General features: G+C 32.4%; 1 protein-coding gene across 1 annotated transcript in view; it reads right to left on the bottom strand.

Moving 5' to 3' along the window:
• Positions 1–1,075: 1,075 nt before the first annotated feature.
• Positions 1,076–22,065, bottom strand: part of LOC123694544 (collagen alpha-1(XVIII) chain-like) — a 33,481-nt gene continuing 12,491 nt past the window's right edge. Inside the window, exons 3-23 of the mRNA XM_045640008.1 lie at positions 21,222–21,250; positions 20,858–20,920; positions 20,336–20,473; positions 19,763–19,957; positions 18,116–18,268; positions 17,068–17,185; positions 16,555–16,638; positions 14,593–14,645; positions 13,968–14,174; positions 13,049–13,192; positions 12,599–12,688; positions 12,006–12,228; positions 11,652–11,723; positions 10,692–10,804; positions 10,318–10,410; positions 7,758–7,880; positions 5,858–5,988; positions 5,296–5,475; positions 3,228–3,371; positions 2,083–2,163; positions 1,076–1,242 (exon numbers count right to left, since the gene is read on the bottom strand). Of these exons, the coding sequence (XP_045495964.1) occupies positions 1,173–1,242; positions 2,083–2,163; positions 3,228–3,371; positions 5,296–5,475; positions 5,858–5,988; positions 7,758–7,880; positions 10,318–10,410; positions 10,692–10,804; positions 11,652–11,723; positions 12,006–12,228; positions 12,599–12,688; positions 13,049–13,192; positions 13,968–14,174; positions 14,593–14,645; positions 16,555–16,638; positions 17,068–17,185; positions 18,116–18,268; positions 19,763–19,957; positions 20,336–20,473; positions 20,858–20,920; positions 21,222–21,250 (2,504 nt within the window). The 3' untranslated portion in view covers positions 1,076–1,172. The remainder of the gene's footprint in view (positions 1,243–2,082; positions 2,164–3,227; positions 3,372–5,295; positions 5,476–5,857; positions 5,989–7,757; positions 7,881–10,317; positions 10,411–10,691; positions 10,805–11,651; positions 11,724–12,005; positions 12,229–12,598; positions 12,689–13,048; positions 13,193–13,967; positions 14,175–14,592; positions 14,646–16,554; positions 16,639–17,067; positions 17,186–18,115; positions 18,269–19,762; positions 19,958–20,335; positions 20,474–20,857; positions 20,921–21,221; positions 21,251–22,065) is intronic.

Below are 22,065 nucleotides of genomic sequence, written 5' to 3'. Positions count from 1 at the left end.
AAAACGTTAAACTTACCCAAAAGCTGAGCAATACGTTTTAAACTTCCAAGTAAATGCTAGTTTCTTGAAATTAATTAGTCGTTGAAAGATCTAGCTTTTCACATAAATCTAGGTGAACGTTGAACAAGGTTTAAAGAATAGTTTACGTTGATAATGGTTAGTTTGTGTAAATTAGGCCAAGTTTTTAGATATCAAACGAGGGGTTAAACGGGGTCACTGAAGACTATAATTGTAAAAAGACGATCATTATCTCATAAATATACAGTAACAAACATATTTATTTTAAAATAACACTTAGATATGCTCGTTGTTCGATAGGAATGATTAATTACAATGACAGACTTTGTGATTCAATTGAATAATAAGATTGCGATGAGAAAATAACACGTACGTATTTTATCAATAAAAAGATAAATTACAATAATATAAAGCAACTCCATTAATGTGTATTCAGTAAATTGTGCGAGTTAACTATCGGTACATTCAATATTGAACAAAAAACATTATTAAAGTTAAAGTCGCTTAAAAATCGCAGTCGGAGATCGCAGTGATAAATAAAAGAGCGCTTTGTATTGTCGATATGCTCCACCGGATTGTCAGATATCGCCTACATTTATAAAATATTTACAGTCTTCGCAATTTTCATTTATTACCGTTGTGATTAAAGATTGTGAATACAAATGGCATCCGTGTCAACGTATTCCGTTTTTGTTTGCATATTTTTTGTAGGTACGTGATGGTTAAATATTATTATGATGATTTTTTTTAATGCCAATAAATTTCATTTTAGAAAACTTTACATGATCGGAAAACTTAGTAGCACATGGTTATTTTAATAAGATTTACTTGACATTAGATATATATAACAATTGGATATCAATAATTTCCGATATGCAAGAACGGTATGAACAGTTGAAATATTAGTAAAGTCGAAAAAGAAACAATTTTGTATCTAGAATTTCTATCTGCTTAAAAATCATAAAACTTGTAAGATTTGTTTTCTGATAATAGGAAAAATATCCTATTTATGTCAAGCAAGATAATATAAGCATAAACAAGCCACAAAAGAAAAACCACTTCAATAATCAAGAAATATATCTACTCGGATGCCATTGTTTAACAATCTTTTATATCAAAGGCAATTGATTACTTTACAAATAAATATTCAACATCTATAATATATCCCTAGTTTCGTTCCGTTGTTCGATGTCTTTCAGGAAATGTAATTTGTCTGCGCGGTACCTGTCAGAGGAAAGAATTTCATTATTTCCTTTGAAATGAATTATGCTAATGGCAATACGGAAATATTGTATTGTAAGATATTTCATATTGCTGTGCAATAACTAGCAGTATACTTCATTTGGTCGGTTAATGATTATCTTGCTCACTATCAAACGTGAGGAAAGTTTTGCATATCTTTTAAAATGTGATGAAAATTTAACGGAAACGTGAATGTTATATTAGATAATATGAAAAACATGTTTAGTACCTTTAGTTTAGCAACAAGAAATTGAAATCTTACCAACAGTTTCCATAGATAATAAATAAATAAACGTTTTAAATCTGTATAAGACTTTACCGAATTCTAAACAAAGTTTACAAAGGTTGACTTTTGATCTTTAATCGAAATGCTTTAGGAATTTCGATGCCTAAAAAAGTATTCGATCTTTCATTTACATACATGTCTAATTATCTAGGTTTGTTTGTCTTTATATTTTGCATTGATGCTCACAATACTTAGTTCAAAGAATGCATAATCAATTTACTGTGTCCTATCATAAGTATCAACGAGATTGTGCTTGATTGTTGAATAAATATTTTTGAAGTGAAACTTCTTTATCGGGGCCGGAAAAAAAATTTTGTGTAACATTTTTTCGTTACGCGTGACATTTTTCAGTTATGCGCCATCTTTTTCTTATCCCTACCACGCGTGATTCGACGTATTTCTGTAAAGTTGCATGTAGTAAATTATTTTTTTTAAATAAGGTCTTAAAGAAGTTTCACTTCTTACGTGTATACACTACTTATAGTACACGCACACATTTTTTTTACTTTACTTTACTTTACTATAATAATACGTACTTGGATCGCTTTTTTCTTCTCACTGTATCAACTGGTGCTGCTTCAACACACAGCACGATTAGTTTTGAACTGCAAGGATACCTGTGAAACATAAAATACTTACAAATATTTACATTATTATAAAGACGATATATTTAAAGATTTTTCTACTATTGTAGAAGTTTTGAAATTTTAGTTGTTTGTTGGTAGAATTATCACAGAAACTAGAGAACCAATTTTGCTAAATATTTTACTAGAGGAGAGCTACATTATTCTTGGACGACAAAGGCTTTGTACATTTTTGTACTAGTTCTACATAGATGGATTTATTTGAACTTAAATTAATTTATAGATACCATAGGCTAGCTAGTAAGCCGCTGAAAACAAAAGTTAAATCTAAGTTTGATGTGATTAGTATTAGATATCATTACCTGAGTCCGTTTAATACAACCCTACCAATCACAAGCATTTTATAATTACAACATCAATGATTGATAGTTCAATGAAAAAAGTGGAAATAATATAAAATTGATACTTGATTCAAAATACTTTCTTTGAATTCTCATTAATTTAAGGGTGTTATAAATATCTTCCTAGAGAACATTTTATTTGTAAGCTAACATTAAATCATATTCAATTATATAAAAGCTGAGTGCAAAAATTATTTACGCTAGAACAATTTCTAAGAAAGTAAAATCTTTTGCCTTTGTACGTCTTTCAAAGGGAGAGTTTCTAACAATTTTTTCAGGATATTTGCTTATTTAAGTAGAAAACTGTATGTTTTATTTATTGTGAAAGTTTTTTAGCGGAATTTAATTTATGATAAAAAACTTATATATTTATAATTGGATAAAACCAAATTTCTTGACTACATTATTTTGCCTAATTTGAAATTACAGTTAAAGAAAATCATATTCAAAACCAGCGGCTTTTATAAAGAAAATAATTAAAATATAATTATGTAAGTACTTGTAAATAAAATCAATTATCCGTATTTTAAAATAACATATCGCTAAGTAACAATTGGCAAGCTTATCACTACAATAACAATTTCTTTCACACAACCATTGTGAAAGTTAACATAAAAGAGGAGCATTTGAAAAAAAACGTCGTCTCTGAAGTTGACAAAAAAGGACCGTTAACAATAGTTTCCTCTATATACTCACGTCTCTTGGTCTAAAAGTTTATTAGATCTAAGCGAGGATGCCAGGCCGAACTTCTCTGGGTTGCTGGTGTGCCAAGCGTCACAGAACGCATCCATCGCTGGCTCGCCACCGGGGCTAGCGCCGTGCCATACTGCTTTAGTCGCCCTGGATACATAATTTATATTGCAATACGTGGAACGTTGCTGTGTTAATCCAAGTTACCCTCTATATGTATGCTAAATTTCATTGTAATCGGTTCAGTAGTTTTTACGTGAAAGAGTAACAAACATCCATACATCCATACAAACTTTCCATTTATAATATTAGTAGGTTAACACGAACCTACTTCACAAGTCATCAGAACTTTCTATCCACTCCTCACAACATATAATCAAAGCAGAAATTACACTCGTACAATGTTTACTTTTCCAAAATTGGGTCATCATAAAATTGTAAGCGAATTTTACCTTCATGAATATAATAATACGTACGAACGGCTTTCGGGCGCAGGGACTATAAAATGGATTATTATAAAAATAGTGCGGCAAAAACAACTAAGTATTTTTCTTTGTCTCCGTAATTTAAACGCGAACATGGAAATGTATAGCACGTTATGTAATTAGTATGAAAAGGGATAACAATATTATAATGTAATTTTCATTATTCTTTTTGTATCCTCATTAATTATTACTGTCATAATATAATCTGGCTTCGCAAAAGTAGTACAAGTAATATATGTCAATAGCATTATGCCTTAATTAAAAGCTTATGATTCCATACAATCATCTGATAAATTTCGATCCCTTCAAAATATAATAGTCATTCATACCTCACAAAGGGGACATTTATCTCTTCTAATCAGTGCGAGTATATGTTAAGAATATGATTAAATATTCAAATAAGGCGTAATAATATGTGAAAGATTCATTCCATTTACTGCAAAATGTTTCAGCCAAATGACGTCACATCTCACGAAGTTAATATCGCCGTCAATCTAGTTTAATCCTGAACAGGGGATTAATAACAAAACACCTTCGCTAAAATATCCTTTGACGATGATGAAATACAAGCAGTATTCCAAATACACTGACGGAAGAGAAAATAATTTCAGATTTGGAAATTAGCTTACACGACCTATTTTCAACAAACTAAAGAGGAATTCACGATTCTAAGAGCTATCGTGCGGATGTCTGAATGAGGTCAGCTTTTAGATTTTGATTAACAAGCATTTGAATAAAGTTGTTTCATCAGTTTTGGTTTGTCTTCCGGATTTTATTTAGTTTTACCGATTTGCAACTATGATATTAATTATCGAGCTATCGAGCTATCGAAATATAGGATGATAATGATAATCTTTCTGTATTCCGCAGCTGTAAAACATCATTCCTTATTAGCAAAAAATGCTGCCTTTGTATTATTAAATATCTACGAACTAGTATTTTACGAAATAGCAATTACGGTACTATTTTATCAACATAGATTCACAATAACGTAGATATATATAAATGAACGGTAGTTACATATATAAGAAGCAAATGAAAAAATAAGAAAAAAATACATCCATTGAAGCACTTGGACTGAATTTGCATCAAACTCCGACTATCATATAAAATTAGCGAGGAAATGCAAATGAGCTGTATGAAATCGCGTTTTATGCAATGAGCTAGGATGCTCGAATCTTTGTGCTCAAATTTTACCAACTCTAGAATAGTGATTACTAAAATAGATAATTAAATAATATTACAAATTGTTATCTTTGTTATAGTGAAGGAAGAGTATTTTAGGATATCATTTTTAGCTTATTCGACACGATAACAAAGAGTTATATCTCGAAATTAGTTGATAAAAACATCATAATAATGTATCCTAACGTCTTTTAATATTACATAATATTACTTTTGTTTATTTAGTAGGTAAGTGTAACTTAAAAATTAGAAGTAGCAGTTTCTATTCCTTGGTAATTCCTGTCTAAAGACCCTGACACTGTTAAATAGGCTTATTGACAGGGCTTATTTGTTGTGTTCTATTTTTATTCGATTCATTCTAAAACTAACTAACAGATAAACTAACCAACTATTATATCACTTACCATATATTATCAGTAAGCACGTTCTTCCCACTAAAGCTATAGATCCTAGGCGCGTGGGAGAACAACGCGCCAGACCCGTCGAACATTTCACTCCAAGAATTGAAGAGGACATCTCCTTTTATATTCACTATTGGTATCTCCCGGTCTACCCAACTCACTATGGAGTCCACTGTTTGTACCCTGTGACAAAAAATATGAATGCTTTTTTATACGAAGAGACTTGCTCTGCTTTTTGAATTTTGACAAAATTTGCAAATAGTCATACAAACTTTATGTAATGCCATGTTTACACAGTAGCTACGCGCTATGCTTGGAATGAGGTTGTGTCGAAAACCAGGAATATTTTTTGCATAAAAGGATACAACATAATTCAGACACAATAAGCGGCACCTGAATAAAAACGTTACCATAGCAAAAATCGTTTCACGTAAGAGTCTAAATTGCATGAATATGTATAAGCTTTCAATGACACATTTAACATTCATTAAATCTTTGACTCTTCTGTCGCTACACCGTCAAAGGTAATTGAACGTTAGTGAGAAGAGAATAGAGTTGAATTTACCTGGACGAGATGAATGCGCGGAAAGTGCCATCGAGGCCGGCCCTCTGCGCTTGTCTGTGGCACTCGTAATTGGTACTGCTGACTCCGTGCATGTCCCCAGTATGGGGCTCGTTCAGAGCGGCTAGACGGAGCTGTTTACAATTACATTATTAATAGTTTTTTATAGAGGTTACAGAACTGACGCGTCTGATAAGTGCTCCACTTGACTATTGTATAAATATAGAGTAAAGGCTTCCAAGCTTGTACTTATAATCCAAATAGTATTACATATTTTATTTTGCAGGTTACATTGCTCCAGGTTCTAGCGGTTAGTGGTATTTAATTATTATTATTTTCTAGTGGTCCGAGGATCGACGCCTGTATCAGGTGAAGAAAACAGACTTCCCAACTTGTTAACTAAAACCCTAATAGATCTTTTATTTCAGTTACAGATTGGAATTAAGAAAGTGCACACTCCTGTGCTTCAAAAAGGTCATTATGTTGTCGATCCTGCATCATATCTGCATAATATTAAGTGCCTAGGTGATTAATTTATTAATAATTTTAGGTAATTGATACTATACGCGATGTCTGAGTCTATAGTCAAATTTAGAAAATGTAAAAGTTATCGTTAAACGAAAAAGGACAATATTATTTTATATGCCAAGTGCTCAGAAACATAGAAACTTTGATTAGGTTCTAAAAATGCGATCGCTGGATAAATGTATGAAATATATAATTTCTAATCTGAAGTGAAGCTTTCGCTGTGAATATTATAATATTATTATTTATCATTTGTAGCTATAAGAAAATAGTTCAATATTAACATTATAATGAAGTATTCAATAAATGTCACTAAGCTCTTTAAAGCATACTTAATTAATTTTATAGACGAAGGGGAACTTCTATTGATTTCTTCAGTTTCAATTATCACGTAATTAAACAGAATAACAATCTATTTCTTAGAATACAAAGAACGGTTAATTAAAATTTAATTATATTGGAAAGGTAAGAAACTTCTAGAATGCTTATTCTAGTATATACTGATAATTTTATAGAACTTTGAATTTAATTGTATGTATGTGCCTACTAATCTATATTAATAGTATTATAAAGCTGAAGAGTTTGTTTGTTTGAACGCGCTAATCTCGGGAACTACTGGTCCGATTTAAAAAAATATTAGGGTGTCAGATCCCATTTATCGAGGAAGGCTATATATATAATATCATCTCGCTAAGACCAACAGGAGCGGAGCACTGCGGGTAAAATCGCGGAGCACTGCTATTTATGGGATGCACCGCAAATGTAACTTAGTCAATAGTTTTTAAGCCTATCTGTATGTCAATTCCAATTTATGAACCAAATAATAAAAAATAAGAACTATTGCAAGTGTAGTACTATTTTGCTAAACATTAATACATCTAAATTCTAAATGAATGAACTTTTTCCCCTTTGGGCTGACACAGTTTGGTTTTTGCAAAGAGAATGCAAAACGACGCAACTCACGGCAGTTTGGCTGGCCGTGATTGAATTTTTTTTCACAACAAATCTATTATGAACTTTCGTTTGCAGTTGATTACTTTGCTATAAGATAAATTGCGTACAAAATTTTTTAAAACTTTGTTTTCCGCAAGCACACAAACACTTAAACTTTTGACTGAAATGTACATAAAATTACACATTTTTAAACGTGGTCATAAATGAGAATAAAATCAGTAATTTATTTCCACTTTTATGTCAATGAATTTACGATTTTACAATCTTTCTTATTGTTTATATGTAATGCAAAGGTCATATTTCTTAACAGTTTACACATAAACATCTATAAACACAGACATAGGATATTATTTTTGAATAATTTGTAAAAAAATAATACTCTATGTAAATTACACTACACTTTATCAACATGCAACATACGTACCACGGGGCCTTCCCCCAAGGAATTTTTCTGGTGCACCAAGCTAGATGTCCCCAGAATGTTCTGGAGAGGTGTTCGAGTTGGCCCTGTGCCGGATAGATTGTGTACCGCCAACAGGGAGCCCATCTGTTCAGATCAAAATCACATTTTAATATAAACTTTATTGCTTGATAAGATCGGTACTTGGTTATGCACAAGCAACGGTAGGTATTATAGTGCTTATGTAGAAGGTGAAAATTCCTAATGATTTTCCCAATAAATGCTGTAGATAAAAAATGGTACAATATTGTAATATTAGGGATATAATATATACAAAACTGTATAAAATATTAACAAAAGTTACAGATTACGCATCTGAAATATTGCATCGATTGCGTACAATTCAACGACAACCCACTTCGAAGATCGATTTTTATAAATATTATCCTAAAATCTTATTTTCGCAACTTAACAGTGAAGAGTGGCATTAGGATAATAATTAATGAAATGTTGGTGTCGATTGAAATTTTTATGTGATCCGTTACTTTCCTGCGACGTTATTTATGATTTATAAACAAAAACAGGCTACAGAAAACACTTATTCACATGGGATTTTTACGAAGGATTCGTTTAAATAAATCTATACCGTGAAACGGGATCTTTTCCCAACGTAACATCAAGTAGATTTTACCTTTTTATCTCATAAAATTACCGATATCTTGGAAATATAACATGCGATGCGAGTGTTTACTGAACGAAGGGAATTCTCTGAGGCACTTATATTAATGTTCATTTCTCAGAATTTACTATAAATCCAAATTAAAGGGAAGTTATCGTGCGATCGTCGGATAATCGAAGGTAGGCATTTATTTAGTAGCGTGTGTTAAAATATAGTTTTATTGCGTTGAATTGTCAATACTCCATTCTTTAACGAAGTACCTATGCTAACTATTTCTAATAACTCGTTAAATTTAAATTTAACGTTTGATGGTGATTTCGTAGGAAACGGCTCCTTAGCCGCTTTTAGCCCATTGAGCCCCAAGCGGCCCGATCGGTCTACGACACAATAGATTTTCTATTGTGTCTGTGGTTCCGGGGCCTGAGTTATTAAATTTAAAAAGCGCTGAAGAGTTATGAATTAAATAAATAAAGGAATAAACTTCATTCTTCAATTCTATCTAAAGATTTACTTCGTAATAAAAAATGTAAAAAAACTGTCTCAACTTTCAGATTTTTTTTTACAGATTTGCAAAACACACAATAATACAGTGGCATTTTATTGTTTTTGTTTTAATTGTATTTTCCTTAAAATCCAGATCAAATTTCTCGCAATAACAAAAAGCAATACGCAGATATTTTACCATTTCGTGCCCTTGGGACAAAATGATACAAACGCATTACGTAAACTTAAGAAAAAATGTCTGCGTAATTGGGTCGAGATAAATTTTCTGTTTTATTTCGTCGAACCTCGAATATTTTACGTAAACAAAACTCTTTACTGATTCCATCACGAGAATAGCGTAGTTTATTATTATTGAACATTAACTACTTCTATACTAATATTAACAAAGCTGAACAGTTTGTTTGGACGAACGAGCTAATCTCAGGAATTTAAATGTTAGATAGTCGATATATCGAGGAAGGCTTTATGCTTTATTATATAGTCACGCTAAGACCAATAAGAGAGGAGCAATGCGGGTAAAACCACTCGAAGTTAAAATCTAATAACTCTTAGAAATTACTACTTATGTAGTACCTTCGTGCACGAAAATAAATGACAACAATACGTTACTTTAGTAATTAAAATCACTTCCCCCGTTATTACAAACTGCCATTCCAATTATCAAGCCACGATTCCAAATTAACTACATATTGAAACCACATAAACCAGCCAAGCGAGTTAGACACGGAAATTACTAAAATTGTAATACATTACTGTTCACATCTGGTTAACGCAGAATTCAGTATTTAATCTAAATAGTTTAATTCATAATTCACAACTGATATTGCTTTAAGGCATTGCAGAATAACCATTCAGATTATAACTGTTTTGGTTTCATTGTTCTGATGAAAATACAACCTATAATAACTGATGTTTTAAAACATAATAATCCATACTAATATTATAAATACGAAAGTAACTCTGTCTGTCTGTCTGTTACTCAATCACGCCTAAACTACTGAACCAATTTGCATGAAATTTGGTATGGAGATATTTTGATACCCGAGAAAGGACATAGGCTACCTTTTATTGCGAAATATGTACCACGGGCGAAGCCGGGGCGGACCACTAGTATACTATAAAATTGAAAAAGAAAATTCAGCATCTTAAAGAGATCAGAACATAAGTTTGACTTGAATGTAGAGATTTTTCTACACAACAAATCGATATGTAGATAGTAATTTATGCCTCTGATTTCTTTGTAACTTATATCAACATGAATTTTATTATCTTATTTTCAACTTTAAGAATATTTCGTGTTTAAGGCTTTTTTACATTATGTGTACATAAGTATTTTGTAAGCTAATTTCAATACCTAATATTATTAAAATAATATTATATAAATTAAGACGTAAAACTTACAGAAACATACTGCCATCCATTATTGACGCGGATCAACAATGCCTGTTCTTGAATAACATACGCCAGCGTCCCTCGGGGATTCTTCGCTCCCAACTATTTTGACACAAATATTATTGATTAAAATACATTTTTATGTTGTCCATATCAATTTCAAGGTATAAAGAATTTTAAATTAAAATTTATTTATAATTCGTAGCATCTCGATCTTATATTACTTATGTACAGTAACTAATACAATTCAGGCAACATCATATAAGTTACATTTTCTATGGGAGCATTTTGCAAAACCAAATTAAATTTGATAATTTATTACTAAATTAAAATACATATTATGTTCTATTGAATTTGTTATAACAATATTTTGAAATACTTACACGTAATAGAGAATCGGTGTTTTTGAATAAAATAGTGCCAATAATAGTTTTCCCGTCTTCTTCGTCATCGTAATCTTCATTTTCATTTACTACATCTAGCGGCTCTGCAAGACCTAATAAAAAAAATCAAAAGAAGATACATTACAAAATACTTATACTTTGCACATATCGGAACTGCATTTTAAGATTGGATAAAATAAATAAAAAAAGTAATTACTCATGATTAGGTTTTTTTTTCTTGAAACTGGTTGTAGTTTTTGTATTAAAATTAAAATTGGATAAACGTGGAGCTAGTCAAATAAAAATTGAATGTTCAATTATATACGTTGAATATATAAAAAATACGACAGAATAAATCAAAGTTTTTCGTATCGTAGCATCGTAGTCCGTAGCACCAGTAGTAGCAGCCTTGGATCGCCACTCATGATACAAATTCGACAATCGAATTTGCTTTTGTAAGTACTTATATCATAAAACCTTTTATTCGGTGGTTTTATAGAAGAACAAAATGCATCATATTTAAACACGTTTGTGAAACGTCGTTCCATTCTAACGTCGACCATCATGCGTAGTATGTCGGTATGCGATGAACCTAAGCATGGTGTCTCATACTGTTTACTGAATATAGTAAACAGTTAATCATAAAATGCTTCGCTACAATTATGGCTAGTTACAACGCTTGTAATGGCGTAAAGTGTTTTTATTGTTTTAATTTTTGCGCGGAAAATTATTGAATTAGTAGCAAAATATCGTGAAACTTAACAATTGTGTCTATAAATAGAGGTAAAAATCACAATGAAATTATTAAACCTAATTTTGTAATAAATTTTGCTTATATTCTAAACTAAAATATAGAGTTTAATTTAACGAACGTGGGCATAAAAACTGTTCCATATGTTATATGTTCCATAAAATTTGTTAATTTAAAATGGAATAAGGAAGCAACAAATATGTACTTACGATATTGTCCCCGTCGAAATTGCATAAAATTATTTATACTCCTCAGTATTTGCAGTGGGTCCCTTGGTTTACCTGTTAAGTGTAAAATAATTTTTTGAAGATATTTTTTAACGTTCATTTTATGTACATATTTTTTTTTTCACCAAATGGAAACATAAGGATTACATTGAACACAATATATACAATTAATAATATTATTATAACCAAAGCCAAAAATTGTTTTAAATTAAGCGTTTCAATTAAATTTCTACCATACAATTTAAACACATCTTTCTCCAAAATCACATCAATTTATCGTCAAACAAATTAAATGCCCTTCGAATGATCGGAATGGACATTAACACCCACACTCACCGGAAGCGGTTTCAAGTCGATTGATTCCCGGGCTATCCGTCAATGTGTCAACATGCTCGTTAACGTTGCCCGGCGGCCCTGGGGGCCCCGGAGGCCCGGGTACCGGCACGTACTGCACGTTGGGGCTCGCAGGGCCCAGGGGCCCGGGAGGCCCTCGAGGTCCGTCTTTACCAGGGACACCGGGCGTGCCGTCTATTCCTCGGTCGCCTTTTTCACCCTTGATCTGAATAATATGTTCAATTAAGATAACACACAGAAGGTGTTACTGAAATAAAATCCTCTATGTATAAATAGAGCCAAATTCTGTTTGATGAAATATTGCTATTGTTTTCATATAAAGTATATAATATTATCCAATGCTAGTAACAGGGCATTAAGATTAGCTTTAATGTATTTTTTCTAATAAAGTCATTAATTTATTAATTTATTGCCAGAACAGTGAACAATGTTATAATTTATATTTTAACTAGCTTTATTAACCGCTAAAAATATGCTTCAGCTATAAACGTTAAGCCATTAAAAAGGCGATAATTAATGGAGTGGGGTAATTTATTCGTTTCCGCTCGATAACCGTGTTTGAATTTCAGATTTACCTTTTCGAGGTCCGCTAAAGCGATGCCCGGTTCCCCCTTTTCACCTTTCAGGCCTTGCGCGCCCGGCGGCCCCGCGATCCCGGGCGGACCCTATTAAATCCAATTTTATACGATTTAGGATTTACGACTTATAGTTTAGCTTAAGTGTTTAAATCAATGGATTGCAATGTAATCCCTTTTTCATCGGCGAGGGATTTTTATTTATGTTAAGTAATGAAAAAAGGTAATGTACCAATGTTTTCACTGGATTTTTTATGTTGGATTTATTTTCAATGAAAAGGGTTTGTAAGACTTTATTTTTTATTATCATATAAAATATTTTATTTATATTCTTCTAAAGGTCAGACGAAGTGTAAGTTTAGTTTTTTTATCAAAAATACTTATAAACTTGATATAATTTTGATAAAACAAAATATTTTACAGTATAAGTACGAATTATAAAAAACTTACTGTCCATCCCGGAAGACCAATATCACCAGATAAACCGTTTGTTCCCGGAACACCCGGTGGCCCTGGTAAACCTGGAGGGCCGCGGGGCCCGGGTGCGCCTGGATGCCCTCGCTTGCCTCGAGGGCCCGGTTCTCCTTTGTCACCCTAATAAATAATAAATAATTTTTAACGAAGTTATAAATTAATTTTGACTATAATATGCTATAGGTTCTGGAATGGAGGCCACGAACTGGACGACGAAGCGTGGGACGACCTCCCACAAGATGGACAGACGACCTGGTGCGAGTGGCAGGGAGCCGCTGGATGCAGGCCGCCGGTGACCGGTCGTGCTGGAGATCCTTGAGGGGGGCCTTTGTCCAGCAGTGGACGTCCCACGGCTGAAGCAACGATGCTATACGGATAATTCTTCGCACTAATTTAACGCTAAACTAACGTTAAAGTTTATTTTTGTTTTTACAATGCAGATATTTTTTTATTGAGAAAAACTACACGCCCTAAACGCAGTAAAAAAAAACGGTACAATTTGTGTACAAACAATATGAAACTGAATCATAACCGCTAGCATGTAGAATAAAGACTACAGTATGACAAAAACGAGGCAGATTTATCATTCGTATAGCCCACGCTGCTGCGAAACTACTGCAGCGATATAACACTTTATACGAAGAAAATATTGTCTGCGGTGCCAACTTGTCCTTTTTGACAATCGCTTTATAAGGCTACGTCTAAACAGAAATTGTAGCTATAGATAAACATGTTGTTTGTGTCAGAGAAATATACCCTACTGGAAACTCAATTGTGTGTATTCAATTGAATGGACTGGATTGGTCTTACACACGATTCACGAGTAGAAATCAAGCCATGTCTTTTGTATCAAACATATTACTTATTATATATTTAAAAGTATTAAAATAATTACCTTCGTCATTATAACAGCTTCATCACGCGAAATAGCTACAGGACCTGGTGGTCCTGAATCTCCCTTATCACCCTTTGGTCCCGATAACCCTGGTGGCCCCTGAGTTCCAGGTAAACCCGATGGCCCAATGTCCCCCCGCTCCCCTGCTTTGCCATCAGTCCCTGGAAATCCTTGTGGTCCTTCTATGCCACGCGTCCCCTTTTCGCCCTTAATAAAATGAATTTTTACTCAGTACTTAATTGCACAAGAATTGTAAAACTATTCAGAATTTTAATAGGACCAATTTATCAAAGCTTTTGTATTCAAAAGTTTGAATAAGTAATGACGTTAATTAAAAAGTTAAAAGAATATTAATGACGACTTTCTCGTATTGATTCATAGTAAAGACTTTGATTGAATCATATTGTTATCATACAAAGAACGTCCTTAACAAAATTAAAAGGCAAAACCAGTCCATAGAATTATGCTTTTTCAACATAATCATGTCCGTAAATTATATCGCAGTAGATGTTGACTTTGTACCAAGTTTATGTATATTATAACATGGCTAGCTGTTTAATAAAGTTAAATATATTAAGCATCAAAAAATATCTCTCGCTATTAGCAACATCTGGCACATAATTACCTTTTCGCCTCGGTCTCCCTTATCGCCCTTGAGCTTAGCGACGTCCCGCGGCCCTGAACGAATACATTCAGTTTACGTTATGGAAAACTCATAAAACAGGGTGTTATTAGTAAAGTGCGAGAACGGGAATTCATGCGTGTTTGGTATAGGAGAGTTACTGACTCTTCACGGTTTTCCACCAAGTTCAATGGTCATGAATATTGAATACGCTTTGAATAATTATAAGGGAATTGTTAATATTATTTAGCGTAGCTTTATCCATTATTCGGCGAAGTAAAGTGATGGATTATGCGTTTGCGGTGTGGCGTGGAACATTTTGAATTTAACAAGCTACTTCCGATGTCTAATGTGTTGGGACATGGATTGCCTTGTCCCAAAACATTAAAGGAGCTGAAGATCTGAATTTAATATTAATAATAATAAATAATAGCGATTTAATTGCTTTTCATATTCTTAGTTTATAAGTTTGCTAGTATATAATTTTTAATGTAGGTATATCTCAATGATTTCTTGTATTATGTAAATACAAGAAATCATTAAGAAATCGTATGCTAATAAAATATAAGACGAAGAGAAATATTACTTTAGAAAAAATGAAGTTCCGGCTATATTAACTGAAGTATCACTCAGAATAATTATAAAAGTAAATATAACAGAACTTGATTTAACTATCCCTATAATTCAGAATCGTAATGAATCCACGGCAAGTTTATTAAACCTCCGGAAAACTTAATTATGTATGAACACGTGTTACTAAGTAAATTATTTGACATAGAAGGAACGTGAACTTCGGAACTAGTTTGAAAATTTACACAAAGCTATTATAGAAAACACTAGCAATCAAAACTTTTACTGCTACGTGAAGTTCCGAAGATTTCGTCACTTCTCGGTTTTATTTTCGCTTCAAGAAGTTTAATTCATCTTTGGTAATAATCCTTTGCTTTTTACATGAAAAACTATTTGCTAAGATTGATGCAAATAGTATTAAAGTTTAGATTCAGACAGTAAAAATTTTATTATTAGTTAATAACCATTCAATAGCATGATATTTTCACCAACAGACTACAAATATGTCATAATGGCTTTCTAAATCTCCTAGAATTGAGACTTTCAGAATAAAAACCAGCTAGTACTTCAAATTTTCATGCACTTTTCATGTCAGTTTATGAATAAAACAAAAAGGCCTCCGTAGAGTACCTTAACACAAATTTTATTGACTTTTAAAATATAATGACTCGCCTTATTCATGTGATTATATTATCAAATCAATATTTTCACTACTTTACATACATAGACAATTTGAAATCCTATATTTATAAGCAAGTATCGTGTATCTAATTAACTAATACACATAAGGGCGGGTACACACGAGTCTCCCGTGACATAGCTTTTATATAATAAGTAGTAAGCATAATTCAATCCTTAATAACATTACCATATTCATTACCATAACTCAATAGATTTAATTCACCTATATTTAGTGGGACTTGTTCCTGATAATGTATGATTATGTGATGTATTATGTACCATATTGATTTGTTATTACCATCACAGTATTTGTACGTTTACGATGCTAATTACGCAAATGATTCTAACGAATGTGACGTAGTTAGAGTACCTACAGTATAAAATTATATCGGCAGAGTTTCATTTCAAAATATTTGACCTCGGTCAAACTACACAATTTTTTAATTTGATTCGAAGCTGTCGCGGAAAGATGTTAATTAACATTTGAAACTATAGTTTTAATAGTGTTAGCTTACTTGACACGAAAATAATGTGAAGCATCAATCGATTTGTGGAAACTTTTAACTTATCGAGCCCGTGTATTATTTTCATTAGGTTTTTATCTATGTCTATTTTAGGAATTCGCTTGAAGCATGATTGAAATTCCAGCTACTGCACGGAGGCAATCAACTACGTGATGTATTTGAACTAGAACCAGCTTAATTGTTTTCCAACCTGATCTAGCGATGTCTCCTAAAACGGAGTTCTCAGACACAGCTGGCAGTGGAGGCCCGGGGGGACCCGGCAGACCACGAGCACCTATAAAAATATTCTACATTAAAAATACAAGAATCAATCCACTCAAAAATACATGACAAACGTTTATGTTTACAAGAACATAAAAAAATATTTAACAATCCAAAACGAATAACAATACATCCATGGACGCATAAAACGCATGAAAATGAGACGTTTAATACCTCCCATAAACACGGGAATGCGCCAAAAAATGAAAAAGGAAGCTCTTTTAAGCAAAATATAAAACAAACGGCATAATTGAACATATAAAACGAAGTATTACAATAAATAATGCGCGCTGCTACGGAATTCCATCTGAAGGGTCCGGTAGTGAAATAAAGATTTTCTGAATCGTTGCAATAAAGCCCTAAAACGTTGCGAACGCGTTTCTCTCGCATAAATAAAAGGCATAGTGAAACATAAAATTTGATGGTTGAGTTAGTTTGTTACCTTTCTCGCCTTTTTCAGCGGGTCGGCCGTGGGGGCCCGGGAGGCCCGGCAGCCCGTCCTTGCCGGCCTGGCCGCGCTCGCCTTTCGCGCCGTGCGGCCCTCGCGACCCCGTGTAACCCTATAACAGTAATAACGCGCAACGCTGGTACACGGTTATAACGTAGTTATAATCTTCGCTCCAAGTAACATAACGGTACGTTACGAGGGTCAAAATGGACCATTATTGCATTGCGAAGTTTATTTCCCGAATACGTGTGTGACTTGCGATTTCTGATTTCCTATATTGTTACGACGTTGTGTTACGCAATTTCGAGATTGCTGGTATAAATATTGGTTAATAAATTACTTTTTTGTACCGATATACAAATTGAATTGATTCAGCTAAATATTTTAACTGGAACCCCTTAACCGTTCCAGAACAATGTAATAATAAATAAGCTCTAACGTTCTTGAAGACAGAAATAAAATTCTAGAAGATTTAAAAGTAATGAAGATCTAGACATCAAAGACTTGAGGCAATTAAAACGGAAGTATATTTGAACTTCAGCCAAGTAAAGGATGAGAGGACGGAGTTTAATTATCAATTATTCGACAAGATTTTTTTAATTGAATAAAGGTTTTGTAAAAAATGATACTGTTTATTGACTGTTGAAATCGGAGTCTACAATTTTTGTGAATAGAAAGTATTGTTTACCTATTGATTTCTTACCTGTTTATCATGACTGTTATTAACATGACAATATTTTTGATAAATAAGTACCTATACATTGATTTTTGGCTGTTTACTGTTTTATTGTGACAATATTTTTGATAAATATCACAACATAAAATTAGAGTAATATTGATAATATTCGAAGTAAGTAGTACTTACATTGGTATTTCTACTTAAAAATACGTCCAATATTTTTCCAATACTATCATTGTCAGTGCTACATTAACACGCGACCAACATCACTTATCAAAACAACACAAATCGGGCTAAACAAAACTCACAACTCAATCATTAATTTCATGTCCAGTGCCAGTGTCATAATGATAAATGGCTCACCCGTTCCCCTTTGTCGCCTTTGGATCCGTGTAATCCCTTCTCTCCTTTATTGCCCGGGTAGCCCCTTTCGCCTTGGGGTCCCGGGAGACCCATCGGACCTCTATCACCTGGGGGTCCAGGGACGCCCCCGGCCGCGTATAATCCCGTTGATTCCTGCATCAAAACTTGTAAGATAGATTGAAGGAGTTAAACGGTCCGTGTGTGCATGAATACAAATAGGATATTATAGTGGTCGTGTATGGGTTTTGGAGTTTAGCTGAATAAACAATATCACAGATATCTAATTTATAAAGTTCTTGTTTAACTCCTTCGAAACGGCTTGACCGATACTCATGAAATTTTGTGTGTATATCGAGGACTGAATTATAATATTTTTAAAATATCATATACACATAATGTATGGTCTCAATAATAATAAATCTTCTTGTTACCTATTTTAAACTCTAGATTTCATTTATAAAGCAGTCGACGTATTCATTGAAACAAAAACATTCAATTAACTAGTTCCATAGAGACATGTGTCTATTATGTCTCATACTACGGTAATAATATTGTATTTGAAGTAGGTTAGATATAATAAACGCGTATATGCTACTTCACGTTTCAATTGATATCATTTGTTAGATATATTATAAGATAATCGTTCATTAATTGAAAGAAATCGATTTGATATTAGTCTTATACAGACTGTCTTATATACGACATGCCTATTATTTTGAAGGTAACAACAAAATTGAGATTTCATCTAAAAAATTTCACAAAACACTGCGGTGAAAAGAAATGTGAATTTGCATTATTATAAATAGTACGTACCTACATTGAAAATGAAATGAACAATAATAAATAATAATATTAAGGCTTATAATAAATTTATGTAGGTATTTGATCTTTAATTACGAGATTAAAAGTGATTATGTTATATTGAGTTGATTTTGTAACTAAAATTTAACGAAATTAATACTGTTTTCACACTTATAATCGTTAATATTATTTTTATTATGGATTCTCGTAAGACTAAGCTAATTGACATAAGAACATACAGGAACAAGAAAGTATACTATTCAATTTTAATTTTAACGCCAAATCAAACATTTTTTAAATTACTTGTACCGGAAATAAGAGCTTCTCATTTATTTTTACAATCCTACTCCCTTGGGAAGTTTCTTACAAAGATTCGATCATGAAAAATTTATGAAGCCTTATTATTCATATTCGATTTCTCTGATTTCTACGCTAACAAATATAATTTTAAATTATTTAAAGATGTTCATTCCATTCATCGTCAAATATAGAACTTACCTTAACTTTTCCGGGCTCAAAATTATTCTCACGCAATTAAAAATACCTTTTAGTACAAAATATAAGTGAAATTCTATTAAAATTCCGGCAAAACGAAAATTATAAGTATCTTATGGTAACACTTTCCATTAAGGGTCGCAGCTAAATTTAATTTAGCAATTTGCTGCTTTTAGGACCATAATAATATTGTCTTTTTCTTTTTCCGCTTTTATTTTGACGCTTTATTAGTTCTTAATATGAGCTTAAGGCTTAAGTCACTAATTCTCCTAATATTATAATTGGGAGAGAGATTAGAAGTAGACAAATTACAAATAAAATATTTATGAAAAGAAGAAAAACTTCTATTACCAATAATTGCGGAGGAACGGCACCTGGAGGGCCTGGGGGCCCCGCAGGTCCTTGGAGACCAGGTGTTCCATCGGCCCCCGGTTCACCCTTAGGACCTGGTTGTCCTTCAATACCAGGTGCTCCAGCTTCACCCGTTTCTCCTCTATCACCTTTTAGTCCAACTGGGCCAGGGGGACCTTGTTCTCCCATTTGACCCTTTTAAGTAGATGTTTGTAATTAAAAAACATTGCGGAATTTATCTTTATAAGGCGTCTAATAGAAGCAGTATAAAAAGGTAAATTTTAGTAGCACGCTGTTTAAGTTACAGAATACAGCTCTTAGCTACCCAGTTGCCATAATATTACTTATACTAAGCTTATACTAAATTAAATATTTAAAATAATCATAATATTATGTCCTGTTGGTATTATGACTTTTTTGAGATAACAAACGCAAAAATACAATTGATATAGAAGAATTGCTTTATTTTTATTTTTTTTATTTTTGATAACCATATACTTACTAGTAATAAAATAGCAAACATTCTATTGGGAATACAATTGATTGTTTATTTATTAATAAATACATTCATACCGTTTTTCCAGGAACTCCTGTAGTCCCGTCAGCACCGGTAGGGCCCTGAGGCCCTGGTGGGCCTCTAACACTTGGAATCGAAGCAAGCATTTGTGATAAGTCGTTGATACTGCATTTGCATTGTGGCGATATTTGAACCTGTTTCGAAAATATTTTAATTTTTAATTATGTTTCCTGGTAAAATAGTTTAAAGGACTTTAAGCTTGGTTAATTAATTGTATATATACAATGCATCTACTTGTGGGCAGACTGAGTTGTCACCTGTCTTGATGGTGATTGAAAAGATTGTCAAGCAAAACTACCTCTAGTTTCTTATCTTTTTCTTTGTTTTTAATGATGTTATGTCGTCTAATAAGATAAGATTAGAAAGCTTAAGATAAATTAATGAGGACTTGCGTATGTAATAATAGACTTTGCAAAACATATTATACGTCTCTATCTTTTCTATTTAATGAGATTCATTACCCTATTTACACCAAAATTTGCACAATAGCTATTTATAATATATTCATGTATACGTACGTTGTTCGCACGGTCCTTCGTATCTCCGGATGGACCCACATCCCCGTCCACGTCGGCTAATCTCTAAACAATACAGAGTTTTCAGCGATATTATCATCTTTTCCATTATACATACGAGACAAGTTCTCACGAGAATTTATTGGCCAGAAATCCGGCTGTTTTGTTAGGATAATACAAGTCCTAATTCTGTTTATAAGATGGAGTAAAATGTTTATATATGGTGCACGTTGGGTTATACCTACAATATTTTAGCAAGCAAAAATTATGATATATAAAAGCAAAAGATTCCGTATTAAAATTAGGTCCAGAAATATTACGATACTAATAATATAATATTTAGATAAAAAATAGTTCAAATACTTACAGTATCACCTTTATCTCCTTTATGAACAACTGTGGGAATAATAAACAATAAAAAATACTTTCATTTTCCAAAATATCATGCAAATTAAAACGATATCTTGCTACCACACTAAAATTTCATGTGTCGTAAGGAAAATAGTTCAGGATACATCGCCCATTTTTGCAAGTGACTACTATCAAGCTGATTTTCCGTTTGTAGCTTTATTTTGATGAGACACCGAATAATTTCGTGTACGAAACTCTCGATTGTGGTAGCTAACAGAGATAACAAGGATACAAATTTTTGATTTGATGGTTCTCAAATATTTATTACGCAATTTGTAGGACAATATGTCTGTTGAATTATATAAACATTAACTAAGTGAAAACAAAAATATCAGCTGTTAGTAATCATTTATGATGACCTCGTTATCGATACACTTTGGAAAGGGGGACTCTTTGAACCAACCATAGATTTTGTAGGACAAATATTTTTTCGAATAATTTAGGTAATTATCTTGAGATTGAACAAAAAAAAAATTCAGTAAGTAATAAAAATTTGAGAACCATCAAATCAAAAATTTTTATCCTTATTATCTCTGTTAGCTACCACAATCGAGACTTTACTACACGAAATTATTGGGCGTCTCATCAAAATAAAGCTACAAACGGAAAATTAGCTTGATAGTAGTCACTTGCAAAAATGGGCGATGTATCCTGAACTATTCCTAATTAAACTATTAATTTTTTTTTTCAATATTTAATAAATACCTTCATCTTCTGGCTTTAAGTGTTTTTCCTTAAATTAACACCACAATTATAAGGAGTAGATATAATATTAATAAATTGTAGATATAATTGAAATA

The sequence above is a fragment of the Colias croceus genome, chromosome 9 (assembly GCF_905220415.1).
Source record: "Colias croceus chromosome 9, ilColCroc2.1".
Lineage (NCBI taxonomy): Eukaryota > Metazoa > Arthropoda > Insecta > Lepidoptera > Pieridae > Colias > Colias croceus.
Note: the sequence above shows the minus strand (reverse complement) of the source record. Positions and strands in the feature narration are given on the sequence as shown.